The sequence below is a fragment of the Falco biarmicus genome, chromosome 3 (assembly GCF_023638135.1).
Source record: "Falco biarmicus isolate bFalBia1 chromosome 3, bFalBia1.pri, whole genome shotgun sequence".
Lineage (NCBI taxonomy): Eukaryota > Metazoa > Chordata > Aves > Falconiformes > Falconidae > Falco > Falco biarmicus.
Window position 1 is genome coordinate 9,824,605 of NC_079290.1, and position 24,139 is coordinate 9,848,743.

The 24,139-nt window shown below is 36.3% G+C and overlaps 1 protein-coding gene across 7 annotated transcripts in view; it reads left to right on the forward strand.

The window, feature by feature from the left end:
• The window catches only part of CDH18 (cadherin 18), a 337,108-nt gene that overhangs the window by 261,660 nt on the left and 51,309 nt on the right, over positions 1 to 24,139 (forward strand). For all 7 annotated transcript variants that reach the window (XM_056333161.1, XM_056333167.1, XM_056333164.1 and 4 more), the window contains 2 exons: positions 8,968 to 9,155; positions 15,638 to 15,891. In XM_056333161.1, coding sequence (XP_056189136.1) covers positions 8,968 to 9,155; positions 15,638 to 15,891 — 442 coding nt within the window. The remainder of the gene's footprint in view (positions 1 to 8,967; positions 9,156 to 15,637; positions 15,892 to 24,139) is intronic.

A 24,139-nucleotide genomic window follows, 5' to 3' on the forward strand; every position in this document is an offset into this window, starting at 1 on the left:
TCCTCTATTCAGCCAGTAATTGTTAAAAGAATGTAGAATAATGTTTTTGAGGCCTCTGCCCTTTTGTTAGATTTGGCTGAAATAGGACAGGGCTTCCAAGTTACTGGACACTATTGCATTAAAATAATTACGGAAGCTGTATGTCCTCAGGAAACTCAGATTTAAAACAGCACAAAAAAAGTACATGATAACTGATTTGGTTTAAGCTTGCTGGCATCTGATCAACTGCAACTTTGTAAATTAGATTTTGTTCGTCCCTAGTAATCTGGCTCCCTGTTTATTACAACATTTATGTGATGATGGTGAGTCCAGAAATGATCCAGTGTCCAGGGATTATTAGATAGCATTTCATTCCAGAAATTGTTCTGTATGTAAATGTTACTTATTTATTGAGATTTTTTTCATTATATTTAGAATAATGCCTTTTTTATATTTCATACTACAACACGTACTACAATTGTCATTATTCCCAATAGCTACTAGATAAAATACACTAAAGGAAAAATGTATCGGGAATGAACAGAAACCCAAGTCTCAGTTATTGGTGAAGAGATGCTCAGGTCTTTTAGTAAGACTTTAAATCAGGCTAAAGGGACATGTAGAAAGTTGATTTAAAGCCAGATTTGCACAGACCCCTAGTATTTTCTTCTTCAGAAGATTTATTCCTGCATATAACTTTATTACCTTTCTTCAAAAGTGAAGTTACCAATTCTGGAAATTTTATTTTATTCTCATTTTTTTCCTTCCTGTGTTCCACAGATAAGGTTTTTGTACTACCATATTCAATGTTTGTTTCTGCAGGTGGTTCACAATTTAGGATATCCTTTTCTGGAAATACAGTTTACATATTAACAACATTTTTTTTTCATATATGTGTTCCAGGATGTCTAAGGAAATATAGATTATAATCATATTGTTTGCTTATTTTTTCTATCTGTAAGTTTTAGGGAGGATCACTCTTCCTTTCTAGTGGCTAGACAAAGCCAGCTTCAGAAATAGCTCTTCATGTAAATAGTAGACTGGATGGGCCTGGTGTGCATGATCGACTTACTGAAATGCAGCTATTAATATCTCATTAAGAGATAAAATGAGTAATGTATATGTACATGCCAGGGAGAATGCCAGGCAATTAGATAATTCTATGCAAAAAGGAAATACAGCAGCCTATATAAATATATTTTATGTCCAAAGCAGCTATTACTTAAAAATGAAATGTAGATTATTTTCAGTACTTTTTTTTTGCGAACTTTTTTTTTTTTAATGAAATTTACTCAAATTGTGAAATTGAGTAATGAGATGTAAAGGATTTAAAGGGTGGACTCTCATGAGAGAATTTAAGGGCTATTCAAAGACAATTCCTTTTCCTGTGCTTTTAAAACACCTCTAGTTAATACCAGGAGTTTTCTGCAAAACTGAATTCTTGCCCAACATGCTAATCTCATCTAACTTGAAACATAAATATTACTCCAGAACATTTTAGTATATTACTAGGAAATCTTAAACAGGAGTGGAACTTGGATATAAAAAAAGACATAGAAATAATTTGTAACCTGGAAATTCTAGCTGTTAGTGCTGATCAGATGTAAACAGTATTTCAGTATATACTCTTTTTTAACATTATAATGGTATCTACATAAATCAGGTTTCATTTATTTGTGTAAGGAAAGAAAGGTAGCAAGATTTTCTTTTGTTAAGAATGTTGTTAGGGCTGTATTTAAGGCTGCTGTAAAAATCTGGCAAGGCATTTCATAGGGTGTATACATTTTAGAAGCTGTATTCTTTGGTTATAGTACCTATTCACATAATAGCATTATTCTGGTGCTAATGAGTATTTTGCTTCTCTCATGTTCTTAAAGCCAGAATATTTTTTTCAATTAATTGTGTTTATGAAGTGTGTGCTCAGGTTCCAAAGTGAATGACCAGTGAGTGACACTTCCTTTGCAAGTACGGTTGGTGCTCATTATACTGATTTTCTGCCTTTACAGAGAATCATCACAAATCTCCAGGCCCCTCGACCTTAATTGTTCTTTATTTAGAAATAGCTAAAGTGTCACATCAGAAACTGAATTTGGTGTAGGTAAATATGAGCTAGAAAGCTTCCATTTCTGTCAGTTTTCAGAACACGTGTTTCCTTCTGACTGTGACAGCCAGGAATGCATGTAAAGGGTGAAAAATGCTATTATATGCTTATATTAGCTGGTGAAGGTGTGTGACTTGAACGTGTCAGGTCAAGAGACAACAGCTGTTTGTCTTAAATGTAAGATAAATATAGTTGTTTCTTGATTCTCCAGAAGTATTTAGAATCACCTGCCTAGCAAGGCTGCTGCACAAGGACAACAGGCTGTTTAAAAAGCAGCTAGCATCAATAATGTCCTGAGAAAACAGTGTGGTAAAAAGGATAATCCTCAGTGATCTGAGTGATTTTGTAAAATTTCTCTTACATTTTATCTTTCTAATATCCTAGAATCAATAATTCATCTATGGTATGCCTAAAGAGAGGGGCATGTGAGATGAGGATTACATTACTTAAGAGGTGGTGATGTACTAAGTACCAAATAGAGTTAAGAAATAAAGTATATGTATCTTTGAGTTTATGCTTCTATAGACTGGAAAATGTGTGAAGTTCTTTGTTTAATTGTCTTCTTACTATGTTTGTGAAAAGATTGATGTGTTCTCATATTTGCACAATATTTGAAATTAAAGCTACAAAATTGTGTCATTTATCTCTGAAATCTGATACAAGTGGTTTAACGACATTTGACTACATAGGAAGTTTAATAATACACTGTTTCCTGGGCAGAATGAGTGTGATTCCCATAATCAGATTTTTTCTGCAAAAAGTAAACAAAGTACATGTAATACTGTTCAAGAGTAATTAAGTTTCTGATTTTAAAACTCTCCTTTAAAAAGAATTCACAACAATAAAACTTGATCACAGAATTGTTTACGGAATTCAAATAGAAAGGGGAGCTGGGAGGGACAAAAATATATTATTTCGAAGTCTGACTAACTATTTGTAGAATGTACTTGTTCTGTATACTGAGTTTTAATGCCAGCTATGTGCATCAACTTTATTCCTAACAGCACAGTGGAGTCAAGCAGTGTTTTTTATTTTGCTTGACTGAGTATTGTCTACAAAGATTTCTATGTATAAGGTAGACGATTCACTACATATACCATCCATATCAAAATAATTTTGAAATACTCTAGATAGAAAAAAAATATTTATTTTGTTTCTATAAGGGTTCTGAATGAGGCAGGAATGTTTTTGAGAATGAGAGGGGTTGTTTGTTTTGGTTTTTTTACTGAGTGGAGAATTTGGAGCAGGATCACTCCATTTTAAGGATTGTTCTTCAGAACTGCCTTCATTTTCACATCCTTTATGAAGCTTAACCCCAGTGGGAGCCCGATCCTCACTGTGCTAATGCCAGGGAAAATCAAACAAAGAAACACCACCAAACACAGTCTGAATGGAGTGTATCACTTTCACAGGTGTTGCTATTGCTCTCTGCTGACCCAAGATGCCTGATGTAGCTGTGGTCCCCCCTTTAAATGGCATGGAATATTCTCAACACAGCACAATTATAGAGACTGCTACAGATCATGCCCAACCATTAAGTTGCTTATTAGTGATAATTATGGGGTGTATATGTTATTTTTCCCATGTCATTTGCATAGAAAAAAATATGTATTTGGGTGTTCAGTACCTACAGGGAAGTAATGAATCTGAAAATCCAAGAAACCAGTTTCTCCTCTGTTTCTGCTTTTACCCATGAGTGGCATAAACGTCACACTTTTTACAGCTTAGAATACTTCTGATCTCTGAGAATTAGTCAGAATGTTCTCAGGTACTTTTAGTTACTGTCTCTAAAGGCAATGTTGCATGGAACATAAATTAAACTCGTGATTATAATCTTAACTCACAAACATAATTCCCAGTTCACACTGAGATGTAAAAAGCAGGGACATGGGGATGCGCAAGTCTTCTTCCAACCAGAGGAGTCTATTGCATCTAAGAAGAATGGTTTTTTTTCTAAATTGACCCAAGAGTGTTGTGTTCTCCAGAGTTTCAAGGCAAGCAAAGTGTCATGACTTTTGAAGATTGTTTTAGTGTCATATTTGCAAATAAGCAGTAACTTCACTTACAATGCAACTGTTTTTTGAAAGTGCAAAAGCACTCTTTTTTTGACAGGGAAGGATAATCCAAACCTCACATGTTAAAAATTTCTTCCTTAGTTTAGCTGTATGAAAGGGATGTCGTCATCAAAAAGAGTGGTTAGAACAAAGCAGATACAAGATTGACTTACTTTTCTGGAATTGTCAAAGCGACTGTATTCATAATGATGATGTGTTAAAATTGGGTTCATTATATTAAAAATAAACATAGTAAAGAAAGATGTAACAAATGTCCAAAACATGCTGTGAGAAATGGACTTCTGAAAAAACTGCAGTCTTAAAAGAGAAATTCAGAATAATCTATTACATGTAATGAAAACAAGCAGCTCTGCGAAATGAAGAATAACTTTGTAATAGAAAGCCACCAAGCAAGCTGAGCACAGTCCACAGCTGGAGCTGTGCTGTAGTTTTATCAAAGATGGCTGGCGGTAAAATGTGAGATGTAACTGGACAAATGCCAGGTGTGTATATATATATATTCATGTGAGACCTCCACTAGGTGATCTGACCCAAAACCTTGCTTATCAAAGGTTCAGACAGATCAAGTTGCTAAGGGCCTTATCTAGGCAAGTTTGGAAAGGTTCTTTTCAGGTCCTTTTCTGCAAAGCTGCTTTACAGGCAGTTGGCCTCAAGCGTGTACTGGTGAATGGCATTGTTCCTGCCCCAGTGCTGTCACTGAACGCTGTGACGCTCCTGTTAGCCTGTTCCTCCACACTGTCCAGATCTCTTTGAACAGCAGCCCTGCCCTCCAGCGTACTGACAACTTTTTGCCAAGTCGGTATTGTCCACTCGCTTGTTGTGAGTACATGCAACCCATCGTTCAAGTCATTAATTAAGACATGAAATAGTTTTGGCCACAGTTTTTATTCCTGAATAAGTACTGTTCATTGGCTGCCAGTTGAGTTTTGTGCTCATAATCATCAGATTTTAAGCCTGGTTCACTGTTCCATTTATTTTTCATATTTTATCAATTTGGCTTATAACTGAGTATTTAGCTAGTTGTAAGTTCAAGCAAACTTTATGTAGCCCTTCAATATACGTTTAGGATATGGTGGTATTTTATGTTAAGACGATCAGTTGCTGTGTTTATCGATTTGCTAGTAGATAGAAAAAGACATCAGTGTATGAGCTGTGCCGTATGAATGAACAGCATTCTGTTGGTTCACCACCAAGCAATATTTATAATGTTACTAAAAAGATACATTGGATAAACAAATAACAAGCGGGACAAATAATTACTTATTTCTCTATTAGTTCAGTATTATACTTCTCCTCCCTTTGTTAAGTAAGGCAATTCCTACGATTCAAGAGGTCATTATAATCCCTAAAAGTAAGTAAAAATTATCAACAGAATAGATTAGTAAATAAAATAAATGAAATAACATGCTTATTGAGCTGAAATAAATATTTTTGCACATCCTTTTTTGAGATTCTCAGACACAGAAATTGTTTTTCTGGGAATAAAACACAGCATTATATGTTGCCTCTAGGCTAATAGAAATGAGAAGTAAATTTTTCTAGAGATCAATAAATTGATTTTGTATTATAATGACAGGTAAGTCATACAGTTTATTGGAAGAAAGATGAAGATCACCGCAGTGTACTTGAACAATGTTTCAGCTAGCATAAAGTCCTGCAAAGGACTGTCCCATACAGTACATTAAATGGAAAAGAGTATTAATTTACTCATTTCATGAGCTAAGTGAACACATCTGCAGTGATTGGTAACGTAACATTGAGATCCAAATCAACCTCTACAGAGTCTTGATCCGTAAGCCACGAGGCAGCTCCTCTAGAACAATTTAGAGCATCCCTAAGACCGTTTGAGATTCCTGCTTTACAACAGTTCCTGGAAGGCGGTGAGGCTGGGAACGTGGGAACAATCTGTTCCACTCGGACAGATTTGGTAGAACAGTTTTGATACAGACTGCTACCTGATCCTCAGGGCTCTCACCTTTCCAACCAACTTTTAGAGGGTTGAAAGAGACTCATAGCTTACAATAAAGAACGATAAAATCGCAGTATACACATCCCACATTATTTTTAATTTGTATAAAAAATTATTCAGTGCCCAAGGAAATTTTCAATTCAGTCTTTAGTCAGTTCCTCTACTTTCCAGTTATAAAGTTTACAATGTTTTAGTAAGAACATTTCCAATTTCCACCACTAGTCTAAATAAATGTCTATAATATGTTCTATCTGACCTTCCTGTTGCTGAATTTTATCCTCTTATGCACTTGTTGGTTTTAGATAATATTGTTTGTAATTATCTACCTGGCTCATGTCTGTATGAGACATCTTCAGGCTGTCTCTGTGAAGCAGTGGTTAAATACTTGTTGGGAGACATTTCTGACCTTATGATCTAAGAGTTTATATTTTTTTAACAGATTCCTTTTCATTCCATTCATTTTTTGGAAACTTCTCAGTTCTACAAATACCAACAGATTATTAATGAGTGATTTCAAAATTTGTTTTGCTTGACATTTTACTGTTTCATAATGTTTGATGCTGGTATCAGTAAAATGATTTTCTGAAACAGATGGCTAACACTTGGGGTGTGATTATAAACCAGAGTGTAGTGTCATGTGGATATATTTGAACTAGCTTGACTATTTGGAAGTCTCTAATTAGTTCACCCTATCATATGGTTTATAACACTTCCAGTTCCTGAAGTGGCTTGATTATATAACATATGCTTTATGGCCTCTACATAACATATTCTTTATGGCCTCTAACTTTTCCTTTTTTGAATGCATTAGTAAGAGCAAAAGTATCAAAAGACCACATGTCACATTTATTTTAACAATAAGTAAATTCCAAAATGAATCTCATCCCATCACTATGAATTTACGTATGAAATAAAGCAACCAGCAATATTAAAGTGTCAGTTGAGATGATCTGTAAGCACGAAGCACTGCAAAGGAGTGTATGACAGAGCATTTATTTGGAAGATTGTGAAGAGAGCTTTTATATGCATATCAAAGAATTAACTATGCTTTTTAATTGACTCAACTACTAAGCAATTTTCCTGTTACATCAGTGACAGTATTTTCTTTTTTTACATTTTAAATTATCCTATTTCTTTGGTTCTGCTGGACATTTGTTGTTTCCCTTGAGATTTCCCTAATGCACGGTAACATTTTTTATTTTCCTAGTTTCCTTTTGGACTAACGAAGTCTAGTGCACTCATCTGTCCTTCTCATACTGCTATTTGTGTAGTAGTATTATCAGCTAGTATTACAATAACAATTCAAGACTATAAATAGGTTTAGGAACCGTTGCATGAGGAATTAGAGAAATTTATTATAAAATCCTCTGTTTTCTAACAGGTGTCTAAAGTTAGTTTTATTCTAGTGATAACATCTATTCCCTTTGCAGTTGCACTTCTGTAGATTCATTATTTCTTCAATCATCCAACAGATTATGGTTTTCTGCCATAATGCTGGTTTAATCTCTGAATTTGATTTAAAATTTGCCTTTCTTTTTTCTGCGTGCTTACTGAGGGCACCTCTGCAGTCATGCCAGCTGCTTTAAACTCAGCAAACTGTAAAAATGTTAGCCTTCATGTGTATTATCCTCTGATCCACTGTCCTGCGCCTCAGTGTTGCACTATTGTGTTAACTATTGCAGAATGCCTAAGATAAATATAGAAGATAATTCTGTAGACTTTCAGAAAATATGCAATAACAGAAGTTGTTATTTTGGTCTCTTTTCTGTGTTGGTGGTTGGCCTGTGATGTAAACTGTGCAGACTACTGGGGAGAGATTTGGATGGGGGGTTGTGTGACAGGGGTGGTATGTGTACACCTATTGAATGCATATTCTCCTCTTCAGTGCTGGTAGGTTTCAGCATCCCTGCTGTGCTGCAACACTAGCATTATTGGATAACATATCTTTGAGATGTCTTTCTGTCCTAGTTTCAATGGAAATCGAGGTTTATGTATTCACATTGTGTTTGTTTGCCACTTTTTTCTCCTTGTGGCACCGTTCTGTACCCCAGGCAACCTTGTACCTGTGAGTAGATTTAATCCGAAAGGATAGAGACAGTTAAGAAAATTATCTTAAAAAAAAGAAAAAAAAAAGTAATAATTAACCTACAGGTTATAAAAACACTGAAAGGATGTCATGGTTGTTATGGATGCTTTTTATGGGTACAATAGGGTAATACTTTAATGTACCCATTATGTTGATTTTCCTTTACCATGGATACCAATTGAAATGTATGTGCAAAGTTTTTTGTGCTGCAACAATACCACTACAAAGTGGTAATGGTAAAAATATTCATGTTTGTTACGTTTTCCTGTAGAAAAAAAAAATGCGTTGATTCAGTGTTGCAAAATGTTGATGCAGTGTTGCAAAACTGATCAGATTTCAGAAAAACAAATGAGACAAAGATTTTCCAGCTCACAAGTACTCTTTTAACTACTCATTTGATGGTATGTTGGTGAAAATAAAGACATTTTTGGTTATGAAGAAGATAAACTTTTAAAAGTACTGGTGTGAAGTAATCTTCTAATTTCTGTGATATGTGATGAACAGCAAATGTAATTGTGAAAACCAAAATCTTGTATTAGTTAATTTGGATTTTGAATAGGGAAGGAAAGCATCCCAAGTAAAATACAATTCTCTTTCCAATTCTTTCAGGAATCTAAATAAGTTCATAGGTTTATTTGTCAGTTTGGCATATTAAATATTCTTCTGTTTACTCAGAAGTGTAACAAGCACATAACAGTTCTCTAGTTTGGCTAGAAAATGTCCAAGCTATTGTGGTGTTTGTTTTTTCCCCCCTCAGAACATTATCAGCTGTATGTTCCTGAATCAGCTCAAGTTGGATCAGCAGTTGGCAAAATCAAGGCAAATGATGCAGACACTGGTTCAAATGCAGATATGAAATACACAATCATAAATGGTGATGGCTCTGGAGTGTTCTCTATATCTACTGACAAAGAAACAAGGGAAGGAATCCTTTCCCTGAAGAAGGTAAGCAATAGACTTCGAACGTTCCCTGTGTATGTAATTAAAACATAACGATGAATGCTGAATAAGCAGATACCATGATGAAACTATTATACTGTGTTAATCTATTGAACCATGAACTTCATCAGTGTAAGCTTCTCCACATTGCTTCCTGAGGCACTCTAAATCTTTGCAGGAAAGCAGGGAGAAAATAAATCCAAGGAAAGAAACAGTTACCTAAATCTTCTGTGCTTTTTGAATAATAATATCTAATAGTTATAATAAATTAAATCTTTATTGAATTTTTGATGAAGATAGTTTATTTTTTCTGAATGATGGTTTCACATGTTACATATCTCTGAAAGAAATAAAATTTGGCTGGAACTTGTACTGTTGTCCCCAAACTGCATGAATCTTGATATAGAAAGTTTATATGTGGCAATGAATGTATAATTCAGTTTTCATGGACTTACTCTTCAACTTACTTGCCCGCTCACAACTAAATGGTCAAGTATTGTGCACTGTTTAGTGTAAATACCAAATTTTTTATAAAGACGCAAAATATAACTGAGCCAAGCCATCACACAGTTATCATTTATACAGATTTCCTATATTTATCCCAGTCTATTTAAACTATTAATTATAAAGTGCTCTTGCTATTTAATTTCATTCTTAACTGAATTCCATGCGCAAATCTAATTCCATAGATATTCCTCTTCATATTATGTCTTCTGAACTGAGGTCATGGTGAACATTTCCTGAAGTGTCTGCCAACTTACGCTAATGTTCTGTGGCTAGATTTAAATTTACTTTTACAATAACCTAGAGAGATGGGCTATTATATTTAAGTATTTTTTTAAAAAAATCCTTTCCTACAAAGAGAAATTTCCAAAAAAGGTGGAAATTTCATTCCTCACAGGGACTAACAGACATAAATTAAAATTCTCACATGGATTTGTTCTTATTGAGTCTTGTAGGCATCGATTATAGTCATACAGCCTGAAAAAGAAAAATGACTTTGTCTTCATATTTGGTAATGGTATTCTGGGCCTGATCAACAGTAAGAGGAATGAAAACCAGAGAAATGTAGGAAAAGAGAATAAATAAAAACTGTCATAATGAATGTGGGTTTTTACATCTGAATAGATATGTATGTGTGTACATTTTTATTTAACATCTTAAAAAAATATTTTGTATCTGAAGGAAATGCTATTTTTATAATTCAGAATGATTTATAAATGGTTCCTGTCTCTCCCAGTATCTTTAGAAGCTTTAATTCAGTATCTTTTGTAAAGGTTGCCTAATGCCGATCTCTTTCAGCCACATTAAAAGAAACGGGTTTTTTTATACCTTTGAACTCATTTCCTCTTGGCCTTGGTGTAGCTAATGCCATAAACTGTTACTTCTTCTTCAAAATGAGCATTGTTCTTTGTTTAGGAGTTCACCATGACTATTGTTCATTAGATACAACATTTATGCATATTGAGAACATGAAGCAGAAAGGAAGAATTTGCAAGAAAGAGTCCATGCATATAAAGTATAAAATCATATTTCTTACATTTTTTGGCAGACAAAATAGCTTCAGAGAAATTTTCACTGTGTTTTAGAATATGACAAAAGCATATGTTACCTGTTCTTATACATACACATGACAGTGATTTGAGTCATTTTCCCATCAAGACAAGAATGGGTACATTTTGTTTACATAGTGTTATATTTCAGTTGAGCAGAAATTCAGCACTTAAAGCTAAATGAATTGGTGTGGTATACCTCTATTCTTTCTTTCCTCAGAGAAGTTATAATATCACCTTGTACAGTACAAAATGGAGATAGCATTTTTTTTCCTCAGATCTTGTATGCCGTTCAATAAGTATTTAATATACTGTGTGCTTTAATTACTTTTAATTGAGATTGGGTTTGAAGCTGAATTAGTTTGATAGCCTACTCAAAACAGATAATCCCCACTAAGAACAGAATCAGTTTTGTTTCATATATCAGATGCCAATACCTTCTGTAACAGTACAATAGAATTATTTGTCATTTAACACTTCTTTAGCAGAATTCATAGTATACACATCAGAAAAAGCCAGAAGTAAATACATTGTGTCTGAAGATCTGAAGTTTTCCTCAAACCTTTCGAAGCTTCACTTATCTGAGGTTCTGATACAAAAATCACATTTCTCAGCACCTCCATACTAGGCTGTTCAACAGGCATGTGAAGTCTGTGACTGTTGGAAGGAATCTTTTCTAGTCTCATTCTGGGATAACCCAAAGTGTCTGGTACTTTCACTGTCTCCCGTATTGACAAGCCCTGTCTCAAAGATCCTGCCACAATGGGTCCATTGCAAATTGTCATGAAGGATTTCCCCTTTGCCTCATGCAATTCCTTGTTTGAGTTGAAGACTAGAAGAAACCAAAACAAAATAGCATACTGAAAGCCATTACTCTCTGGATCCTTCAGAGAATGACTCGTCAGCATGTTCCCCCCTTGTGACTTTCAGATAAGTATGCTAGAACTTTTCTGACCTCAGGTCAGCAAGTATCATTCAGGCTTCCCAGAAAAAAATATGTGAACAGCCCATGTCGCTTCCATTTTGTGTAGTGAGACTGGAAATGTTCAGGGATAAACTATTTGCTTCTAAAATTCTGCTATCCCATTTGGGAGTCTGATATTAGAAACACAGACTGCAGTATAAAGAAAAGCAGCGTTTTCTAGTTAGCTCTGTGACTGTTCACTTGAGCTACATCTGGTATTTTCAGTTTTTCATGAAAATCATGACAACCAATGAATACATACTGCAGATACGCAGGTAATTGTCATGGAAGGACATTCTTTGGGAAAACAGAAATGTGAACAGAATTCTGTTCAGGTCCATCTAAAATTTAAAAGTTTTGTTTCCTTTCCAGGAAAGATTTAATAATCTTCAGTGTTGGGACAATTTTAATTAAATCTAGAAATTATGTAGATTTCTAGAGGGACAGGAAAGTGCTGCCTCTCACTTTATAGCTACAGCTAATGACTGAGATAGGTGACTGATAGTCAGGGCCTCTCTGTGAGTTAAATGAGGGAGAATTTAAACTTTCGGTTTTACACATTACAAGTGAACATCTTTACTAGTCATTTATTTGAGTATTTACTTCTCTTGGGGAGAGCAAGAGATCAGACAGGACAGAGCCGCATCTTTCTTTTTGTCTGTTGGGATTTAAATGAGTCCTACGGTGAATCTGGTGGGGTAGTTGAAATATTTCCTTTGTAAATATAAATTATTTTGCATTAGCATCTTCATGCCCAAATTTTTGCTGAATTGGAATACCTTAGGTATTTTAAGCCGAATGTTATGATTAATAGTTTACTAACAAACAAAACAAAAAAAAAAAAAAAAAAAAAGGGAATAAAGACCTCCTACTGGTAAACACCTCAGATCATACAAACACCTCAGAAATAATGGATGAGTCTATAAGCAAATTTCTTAGCACAGCATTAGAGAGGCTATAAATGGCATCCCGATTTGTTCTTCAAATGTAAGATAAATGTCAATTTTAGCACATGCACAATGTTTAAGTTGAAACCCAGCAAAATACAGCTCTGTAAATTCAAATTGCAACCAGATTTCATTTTTTTAATGTTTTATCAGAAGTAAAAGTGATGTAACACCTGGAATTCTGAGTTATACAAAGATGTGGAGTATCACAGGGCTTGCTTTGCTTGTAAGTCTCCTTATTTCTCCTCAGGAGAGAACAATAAAAAAGGAATATATATTTTGTATATACACACACACACACATATATATATACGCACACACATATAAATAAAAAATGTGACCTCTAGTAATAGAAGTACTTAGTATAGTCTGTGTATTTTCTGTCTAAAATAGCTCAGTGTTGAAAATAGTGGGGTTTAACCTCCCTGAGTCACAGGGCAGAAGCGTAAGTTCTTTTTCTCTTACGTCTCAGTATCTGATTCTTTAATTCAGAAATGTTATGGGAAGAAGAAGAAGAAAGAAAATGAAAGTAAAAAACTGTTTTGGCTCTCGTTGAAATGTTAGCTTTTGCTCATTACCTGAATGAATTATTCTTGTATTTCTAGAGGAAAAAAAAGTTTTGGTATTGTCTGATTGAATAACTACACAAAAAAAAAAAAAAAAAAAAAAAGAAAACCAGACTTTGTGTTATTCCTCTTGTGTTTTCTGGGAGAAATTAATTTTCCTGTACAACCTAATCCAGTCATCGTCAGTATAAACTTAAGTTAATTTTCAAAAAAGGCATATTTTTTATAATTTGCAATCCTGTTGTAATCTTGTTTAATATTAGAATATATATGCTTCAGATAGAATTTACTAAACATATTTCTTTATGAACTGATATAATTGAGTGTTGTGCCTTTCCCCCCACCCCCGTAATAGTAAGAGATTTATCAGGCTATGGTAAATTTCTATGGTTTACATTCAGAAAAAGGAGACAGAGAAAGCAAATTACAAGTCGCATACTGTTAGGGTTAAGAGAATGAATTAATTGTCCTTCAATATACAGAGGAGAAATCAAAGAAACACATAACATATATAAGTCCTGACCAACTATTTTTCTTATACATCATAGCCAAATTTACTGTAGAATTTATCTACAAAACACATACTGACATTGAAAAATCCACACATTGAGTTCCTCATATTTCTTGCCTTCAGTACCACTTTTCTACTCTTTGGGGTGGTAGGAAATACCAGTTTAGCCTTGATTGAAGGCTTGAATACTTGTACCGAGTTCTGTTCAGGCAGGCTGTCAGGTCCGCACAGAACAATACTGGTCTTAGTGCAATTCTGCCATGCCATAATATCATAGTAATTTGTATTCTAAAAAAGAACTCCACATGTATGCAACTTCTTTTAGTGTTATGCTTCTGTTCTGAAACTGGGGTGTGTGTGTGTGTGTATATATATATGTACAAACTATCTGCTTTGTTCAGTATGATAATAAATATTAATCTACCTCTCCGTCTTTATAAATTGGCTGAAGCCAGAAATTTGTAACTCAGTAAGTATTGAGGTGTCTCTCATCAAGAATGAGTGCTTTTCCGCAATGTAGAAGCATTTTTAAAAGATAGCAATCTGAAACATGAAATCTGTCCTATGACTGCCTGGAATTAAACTGTTTTTTTAAAAAGCTTTTTCAGTAATTGGAACAGACAATATATTAAAAAAATAATAACTTCTCCCATGAAAGTCTCAATGGGCTCTCTATGAAAAGTAGTCAGTTACTTTAGTGAGACTGAAGAAAACAACTTAAAATAGTTGTGGTCCTGTAAACATGGGTCCCAGTAAAAACATTGCTTAATTCTGTATCTGCTAAAGGTACTTCATTACTTGCATACTTTTAAGGTAAATATCCTTTTAGTCCCCTCTACTGCATAACTATCTGACAGTGAAAGAGTTGAGAGTTGGGTGTGTCATGTTGATCTACCTTGCATAAGACAGTGTAAAAGCATGCTAATGTAGTGTTAAATTAACATATCAAGTCAGTAAAATTAGTTCACAATAATCTGAAAATCAGCCAAATTGGGGAGATGAAATTTTCACGTGTAAATAGCAAGCTAGAAATGGGACTGCTAAGAAAGAACATATCCATGCTGTGTGATACATGAGTGAGACCCCCAGCTTCTTCCTTCCTGGTGGAGAGGTAGGGTTCCTAGTAGGAATCCATTGGTTTAAATAACAGGGCAGTGTTAAAGTGGCAGTGGCATTTCTGGTGGATGTACAGCTGGGGATGTGCCTTCTGTTGTGTTTTATTCAAACTTTAGTCCCTGTAGAAGGCACGTCCCCAGCTGCAGTCTTTCTTCCCATTTGTGATGGTATAATCCATGTACAGCACAGCAGTACGTGGTAAGACAGGCTGAAGAGTTGTCTTTCTCATTGCTGGTGAAGAATTGAAAAGAAAGTGGTCTAGGATTTAGGGATGCACCCTTTCTGATTAGAAAAGCACAGAAGCATGTGTTTAGGCTATTCCTACACATTTAAGTTCCTGTCTCTTAATGATAACTGTATTCCTGCAAGGAGTTGCTTTTTTCAATTTAAGAGAAGAGATGCCCAAAAGAATTTTAGTGTCCTTATCACTGTCTATTAAACATGTTAATTGAAGTTAGGAAGTTAATTTAATTTGGGATACATCAGTCTCTACCTTTTTCAGTATTTATCATTGACCAAAGGTGACAAAACCCAGAGACTTAATAGTATCACGGAAGAGGAATCTAAGGCTCACTCTAAACCCCAAGTTCTTCCAAAACTGGTACCTTGCCCATAGTTCTGTTGTAGAGAACACCTGAATCCATCCTGCTTCATGTATATCCTTCTACTTACAAGGTGTGACAGTTGCTGCCAGAATGTCACAGAATATTGTCCCTCTCCAGTAACACGAGGAAATGTGGTTTAAGTTAAATGGAGAAGATGCAGGTAGGTTGCTAACAGGCTAAACTGAAGCACAGAATGGCACTGATAAATCTTTTTTTCTGCCAACAGCCGCTCAACTATGAAAAAAAGAAATCATATACACTTAATATAGAAGGAGCAAATACTCACCTTGATTTCCGCTTTTCACACTTGGGACCATTCAAAGATGTAACAATGCTGAAGGTCATTGTTGGCGATGTGGATGAACCTCCGCTCTTCACTATGCCTTCCTATGTCATGGAAGTTTATGAAAACGCGAAGATTGGGACTGCTGTTGGCACAGTAACAGCACAAGATCCTGACACTGCCAACAGTTTAGTGAGGTATAGTAAATCCGTATTATATGAGATTGAATTCCAGTAGCTAAAGGATTAATGACATCAGGGATATATGAAACTATGTCTTTTATTTTAGTACCTAAAGGGAAACACATGTCAGAACAGTGTCATTATCACTCTGTATGGATTTGATTTAATAATATAATCTTTGACCTTTTGTTGGTTTACACTAAAATTGTCATCTAGCCTCTGAGCAAAGGTCTGTGTGCATTAGTTCTGTAACAGCACCTCCAAACGGCTCATAGAACAAGGCCAGTGTGCTACCACATGATATAAAATGGTGCATTTCACTGGCCTGCTGCCAGTCAGCATCCTGCTACTAGTTGTAAATCTATTCAGGATCATAATGCTGTTTTCCCCCTGGCATGCTAGTATTGTTCTGGCCCTCTGCACGCTTGCCACACTGTAGCTGTCCAGGTGCTTCTGCAGGACAGGAACTGGATTAGGTATGCCTTTCCTCACAGGCAGACAGTACAATTTTTGCAAAATTGTGTTTGAGGAGGAAGCCATTATTTTGTAATATGCTTCAGTTTTAGTGGGGTATCAAAAGAATAGAATGGGTGTAATAATGTACCCCACTGATGTTGCTAAGGGTATGTCATATCATTTCCAATTACAAAAACTAGGGCAAAGCGAAGTACTGAGAAGCAAGGACTTGAAGATCACATACATCATTTGAAAATTAAATGAATATGTGACATACCAGGAAGGAAATACTTTCGTAGTCTTTTTAATGGAATTCTAAAATAAAATGTTCTTGTTAAAAAGAAAAAGAACATAAAAGAAAGGAAGATTTCTGTGTTGCTGCTTTGGCCAGAATACTTCTTATAATAACAGAACTGGCTTGGAAACAGGTCATGGTCTGAACTAAGGACAGAAATGAAGCTGGAAATACCCCCCAACAGCAAGCCTGGAAAAGCACTGATGCCATAAATATATATATTGATGTTAATTTGACTTATTATAAACATAAAAGCATTTAGTTTTAACTTTGAACACTCTGGAATTAGAGTTTGAATTCACTGCTGGTTTTGGGTAAAGTTTTCAATTACATGTTTTTGGCTATTATAGGATCCAATGACATTTTTTACTGGCTTCATTTGTGGGATGAGTTGCTTTCTAAACTGACATGCAGTGTGATAATTTTGTAGAACAATACATGAATATTTGTCTTGAAGGTGGTAGTGGATTTAATTTTTTTCCAAAAATAAATTATTCATGGAAACATATTTGATGCTATTCCTTTTTATGACATAATGGTGTAACCTTTGTAGAAATCATATGAGTATATAGTTGGAAAACAGTTTTTCTTAAGCTAATTGGGTATTTTCAGTCTCTTTACTGAGTTGATATCTGCTGGGTATGTAATAGTCTTGGTATGATGAAACAACTTTTTTCAGAACAGTGAAAGTATCAGGTTTTTATGGTTCTCTTGTGCTAATAGTCTTAAGACTCAAAATGTTTAGTGTCAGACGATCAATATATACAATTTCTTAGTGACAAGTTGTATCCTTTGAAAAATTGCCACTATGGTATTTGTGTCTAAATTGTAACATAAATAAGAAAATTTCACTAAAAATAACTGCCAAGTACCTGTATTTTTAAACTATAATTCTGAAAAAACAACAGTCAGACAGGTTAGCTGTCATGGTAGTTTGGGAGTAGGAAGGGCAAGTACAGATTTTACTAATTTCTCCATTCAACTGGCTGTGGTCCTAAGAGTTGTGTCCAGAAGAGGGTAAGACAACCATCATAAAAAGGAAGCAGCAGCAGTTTGTAGAAGACTTGGAAGGCAGAAATAGAAACAGGCAGTAATTTGGAGAAAGAGGGATTAGAAAGAAAAATATTTCCAAATATTTTACTTTTTGTATTGCCCTTTTTTTTTTTTTTTTTCCCCCAAACACGAATTTGTAACCAGCGATTGAGGGCAGAATGTTAAATATGTACTTTATTCAAATAGTTGAAGAGAAAAATTGTCCTTACCTTTGTCTATCCTGTCGTCCCCCGCCCCCCGCCCACCCCTTGAAGCTTCTTTTGACATTGTTCCTTCTATCTTGCTCTCTTTCAATGTGGAAAAAAATAAAGTGGGAGCAGAACTTACTAAATTGTGAAGCTCTGAAAGGAGCCAGCCTTCAGTTACATGTTGGAGGGGCTCGGCAAGGGCAGTAGCAGCTGAGCTATCCTTGGTGTATTGTTATATTGGGAGCGGGTCCGCTCTCTAGCCAGGCTTTATCACCTCGGTGGAACTGGCAGTGAATGTCGTTTGTGAGCGTGCGGGCTTTTTTATGAAGACGCTGATCCTCTAAGGCCTGGACTAACACCTTGGTGCATGGAACCGTGAAGAGGCACCAAGCCGGGCTGGTGTGCCCTCAGGTTCTCCTGGAGCTTCCTCCTGCAGGAGGAGAAGGGCTGCCCTGGGAACAGGCAGCTTTAACCCCCTTTCCCCTCACCTCACTTAGCACACAAACACTGAGACAGTGAAGAAGGGCTTTGTGTTAAGATTTGCCTGTGGCTGGGGAAACTATGGGTCGGAAATTATGGGTTGGAAACTGCCCACAACCTGGGAAACAACCCGGGCTGAGCTGCTGCTCTGCCAAAGGCAGAGTCCTGCTCTGCGCTCTGCTCACGGCTCGGGGGAGGCGGTTTTTCTCAGAAACACTGCACTTATGTCCTTCTTTGCTGGTCTGCAAGAAATGCCTCCACTGTTCATCTGAAACCCTGGTGAGTCTGAAAGATAGTCTGAGGGTAATGAGATCATGCCTATCCTTCGTTTCCACAGAATTCCTAGTTCATTGAAAATAAAAATAGTGACCGTAACAATAAAACCAGCAAGAGTCAGTGTAACTTTCTCAGAAAGCACAGATCACACAGACAAGATAACTGCAGGTAGGACTTGCACGGCTGATCTGTGTGGAGCAGGGGAGTAATGGTTCCTCAGCCAAATGGCTCAGACACATCTCCAAATGCTACAAGTCTACAGGACAAGCTACAGAGCAGTGATTTGCTTAAGTTTTTTCCTAATCCACCTGTGCATCCTTTCCACTTTATGAGGATGCTTTTTGCTGTGTATGAGATTGATAAAGCATTAGGCATACACAGTTGCAACCATATCACCTCTTTGCTGCCTCATTGCTAAAAGAGATACAGTACTGTGCTTTCTACACTGCCCAATTAAGTAACAGTTTACTTTGGTGGCAACAATAATTCTTATAACCAGAATAATAGAGGAATAGTTACAGTAATTAAAAATGATGAGGGAAAATATTTTTTTTAAAAAAAAAGTTGAGCTAAACCCAAAAATAAATAACAACCTCTATTGTTATCAGTAGAGAGGGAAGTGAAGGCTTTTTTTGTCCTTATTTCCTCACTGCAATTTCATCACAGTGAAATTTCAGCTTGTTCCTGATCTGAGCAGTCTTCAGAGGGCACTGATTTTGTGCCGGTGCTTGTACTACTATTTTACTCTTCCAACCCCAGCAAAAGAACCTCTGTGATAACAAATGGAACTATTACAGACTTCTTTCATTCAAACATTATCTGGTTGGTGATTTGGACTGGTTTAAATGGTTTTTCTTTTTAAGTGGATTTTTTTTTTCCAAGTAAATAGAAATGCATTTTCGTGGAAAAATTTAAAAAATGCTATGTTTTGAAATAAACTATTATTATTCTATTGAAATAAAAGCAAAAATAATCGTAGAAAGCTTAAAACTCAAAGACATTAAAACTTCAGCATTTATTATTTTAAAGGTTTTTGAAGTAATTTAAAGACACTTGAAAAACTGTGTTCTAAATCAACAGAAAACATCCCAAATTGTAACTCATTTGCAGGGATTACTGCCTTGTTGGAATATTTTTGAGAAACTAATCCTCTTTCATTGCATTGTGTCAAGTAGTCTGCTTGCATACCATAATCTTTTGTTGCTTGAAAAGGTCAGGCTTAAGTCCCGTAGAATACGAAAGAAAGCGTGACTATTACGTGCTCAAATTATAATTTTACCTTAGAATATTATTAAATTTAAATCTCTCCATACTTACTTATAAACCTTTTTTGCTTCCTGAACCCACACAGAGAAGACTTCTGTGGAGATTAGGGGGTGAAAAGAGGCTTTAATTTGGAAGTTGTATGTGTGCATTGGGTGCAGCCCTAGGCTGCTAGTACTGCCTCAGGGCAGCAGTTAGTGCCTGTTGAAACTGCCATCTTCCTGTAGGTGCTTCTTGGGTGGTGACTCCTTCTAGCCACAACACGTACTTGCGATGATCCTTGCAGCTTTCTGGCTGCATCTGGTATGTTTTCAGTGAAGTGGTTTTCAGAAAAAATAATGTTGCTGCTGTTCACCAAGCCTCCTCTGAGTTCGTGATTCAGAAAAGAGCGAACAGTTTTAAGACCATGATGCTTTCTGAAGCTCTGAATTATAACTATAATAAATTCACTATAATAGTGAAAACAGTTGCATGACATGGGCAAGTTCGCTTATATTAACTTGATCCCAGTTTGATCCTGTCCTGTGAGGAACTGAAAGTATTTGTTAATACTATAGCCTGGTAAGAGTAGTTTTAGACAAGTCAGTCATGCTGTTACAGAAGTACTGTAACGTCAACTTACTCCTTTTGCTGCTGCTGTGCAATCTTTGTCATGCAGTGGTACAGGAGGCAAATAACTGTTCTGAGCACTAATGATAGGGCCTCTGTCCCCTTTGCTTATTTCTTACTCCCATTTATTATGTTTGACTTAGGTTGTTTGCATTTCTTGGCAGGAATGGTTTCTTCCCAGCTGTTTAACAGAAGACTTCTGGCAAACAGGGCATGGATACTGATCAGAACTCTGCGTGTGATCGTAGTGTCAAACGATATGAAATATAAACACCTTCCCTTTTCAGAATGACGTGTATCATGGCATGGTTAAAAATAAACTTATGTTTTGTGGGATCCTTGGAAGGTTGATTAGGTTTTGTTATATTAATACATTGGAATTCAAATTGTTTTTATGTTGGACCCTAACCAGTCTGTAATCTACTTTACTGTAATGGATTTTATTCACTAGGAAATTGATGAGCTATAGGAAACTGAAGTAGTCTTAGTGCCTTCCTGATGTCATTAGAAAATTAACTTCTTTCTTCATTGTGCTCTAGACACCACTGCTCAAAAAGCAGTGACACACAGAAGAAATAAATACGAAACATAAAGGTGCACACAGTTATCTTTTATAGAAAATAATAGTTTTACTTCTGGAAAGGCAGAACCAGCCAACCAACAACAAAACAATAAAAACGGAATAGCCACAAAAATAACCAAGAGTCAGAAAAAGTGCTTGTGTGTGTGTGAATATCAGACTTTTAATTTTGTGCTGTTAGTGAAGAATACAAGTACAATCTCAATGCTGTTTCTGGCTTCTCACTTTTCTAATGGTTTTATGGTATTGCCTTATAATGGGCAATGTATCATAATGGTTATGATACATGTATGCACTAATGAGTACAAAAGTATGCTTTCCAACACCATACCTTGTATCTAGAAGCTATAATGAATTCAGAGTTGCCTTACCCTGGTTTGATTTAAATTGACATCCTTCTCTTCCTTTCTTTCAGCTAGAATACTGAACAATTCATGAATGACAAGTACATAGGATTATAACAGTTAATGTGGTGTAAGAAATTGTTCTTTGACTCCTGCATCAGGCAAAGGAACTTATTTTAACTTTTGCTGCATTGGTAGTAAAAGACAGGTATAGATTTTCTGGCATCAGCCATTAGAAAGTCATGTTAATTTTCAGTAAATGGTATTTTAAGAGGCATGTTCATATGTAGATGAAAGAACATACCCATGAAGTTTCATGTATTCCTATTATTATTTCTGAGAACCTTAAAGACATAACATGTCATGGAGGATTCTGGTTATAGTCTGTTTTTCTGATGTGAAGTTTGTATTTACTAGAGGTAGAATAAGACCTAACTTTTGATTCAAACTCAGTCACTCAAATTTTGGTCACACAGTATCAGTGTATTAACTGAAGGGAGGTGCAGGAGAGAGCGGTGGGGGGTGGGGGGGTATAATGCAAATTGTATTTTTAAATATTTTCTTTTCTTCCTGTTCTCTGAGATCAGTATCAGTTACTACACCACTCCCCCCCCCCCCCCCCCCCGTCAGTAGGGAGAGAGGATAATTTATTTTCCTTGCTGAAAAACCTAAAAGCCTTTTCACTTAGTTGTGTTCATTTGTCTTACTTGCTCTTTGAATGTCATATAAGTGAAATAAGGTCAATTTTTTTTCTCCTGTCCTGTGCACAGGATGCTGTTAGGTGTACTTACAGCAGCCTACTGAGATGGGTGCCATCATACAGAGTGACTGTCCCTCCCTCACATCCCCAATGGAGGAACACCCCCTCCCAGATCCTGCCAGTCCTGTGCTTGTGGAGGCAAAGGCAGATATCTGTCCTCCACTCTGCTCAGACCCTGGGAGCATGATAGTGTCATAATCCTGTGATCAACACCTACAGAGACAGGCTAATATCTTCCCAGGGTATGGGAGTGGCTCACAGTTAGTTAGCAGACAGGGGCTCTGTCTTCCTCCTCCATCTCACCTCCTTCATTCATTTGCTTTCTGTATTCCTCCAGTATCCTTCTTCTCTAAGATTGTCATTAAATCAGAACAGAAAAAGAATGCTCTAGTTTGAATGGCTAAAGACAGAGGGGAGTTTTTCTCCAATTTCTTCTCTGATGCTCTGTCTTCACAGGGAGGAACCATTTTAAAACCTTTCTTGGTAGTGTTGAGGTGAGAGACCTGTTGCAGATTTTTCTCCTTGAGGCCTCAAATTATTTTTGATTCTTGTCAAGCAATGTGGCCCAGACCTCCCACATACAAAAATGTCCATCCCTCTCTCTGCAGGAACTGGTAAGCTGTTCTGACAGCTGTTCTGACTAGGAAGCATCCAGCTCGGGATGGTGGTCAAAATCTCACAGAAACCAGAACCACCTCCATCCCTCACTTACAGCTGTGAGATAAAACGCTGACAGATCATCTTTGTGTGGTGACTCTGAGAGCCTGATTTTTCATGCCAGGACATCATCTTTATGTTTCTATAATTTCCACAGGTTTCAGAATGCCTTCAGTATTTAAAAATCTTTTGTGTTTTTAGAGTCAGTCTTCATATCTGAACATCTCTGTAATGTGGTCTTCTGATAGGGACATTCAACTCCAGTAAATAGGCCTACATCTATCAATTTTGGTTTTATTTGGTTTAGTCTTTAGTAGAAGGAGGGGGAAAAAAAAGAATATGTAAGTAGAATACTATTCTTTAGCTAGTAAAACTTTTAGGAACAAAAAATTATTCTCTTGTAACACTTACTGCACCTTTATTTCTTAGCAGCATTGGAATCTGAAGTTAATCTCTCCAAATAAAAGGTAACTTCAGTATAACAGTTCAGCCATCAACACATCTACGTGAAATGCATTTGGGCAGTTGCAGTCAGGAAAAGAAGACAAACCTTTATCTTGCTTTCACTTCTGAATTACGTCTCTAAGGATGTGGGCTGTTCTTAACCTACATTTACTGGCAGAATCAGCTAGAAAAGATGATCAGTAGTTAAAACATGCAGACAGAAATTGTCAGCTAGAAAAGATGGGTGTACATAAATGGCTCATTTCCTTCAAACAAACAGCATGCCCATTTTCCAGTGTCCAAGGTGAGCAGTGTGCTAGCAATGCATAAGGGATGGGAATGAGAACAGGATCAGGAAGCCAACCTCTGCATGCAATGCAAACCAGTAGTGGCTACCTCTCCCAGGCTTTGCTGGGAGGCAGCAGCTCAGTGCTTGCAATTTCCCCATGCCTCTCGGCATCCGCCACCTCACATTTCTAGGACAAGGAGAGGAGAGGCTACCACTTTGCTGAGCTGAGATTTTGGTATGAGGTGAACCAGGAGTCCCATATGGGAGACAACAAGGTACTGCTGGTCAGCTGATGGATCTCAGATGGCAGCCAGCACCCCAGCTAACCCAGTGGGAACAGCGTATCAAACTGAGTTACTGCAAATGCTCCAAGAGGAACGGTATTTTTCTCAAGTTATGCTATGCCTGTCTGAAAAAAACCCGAAGGAATGGTAAACAGAGAGATTACATTCTCTAAGCTGTCTTTAAATGTATTACATTTTCACAACTGGAAAGCACAGTTAAAGGCTGTAGCTCTCAGTCGTAGCCTTCTGCTGAGGAGCTCTGGAACATCTAATGTCTCCTTAATC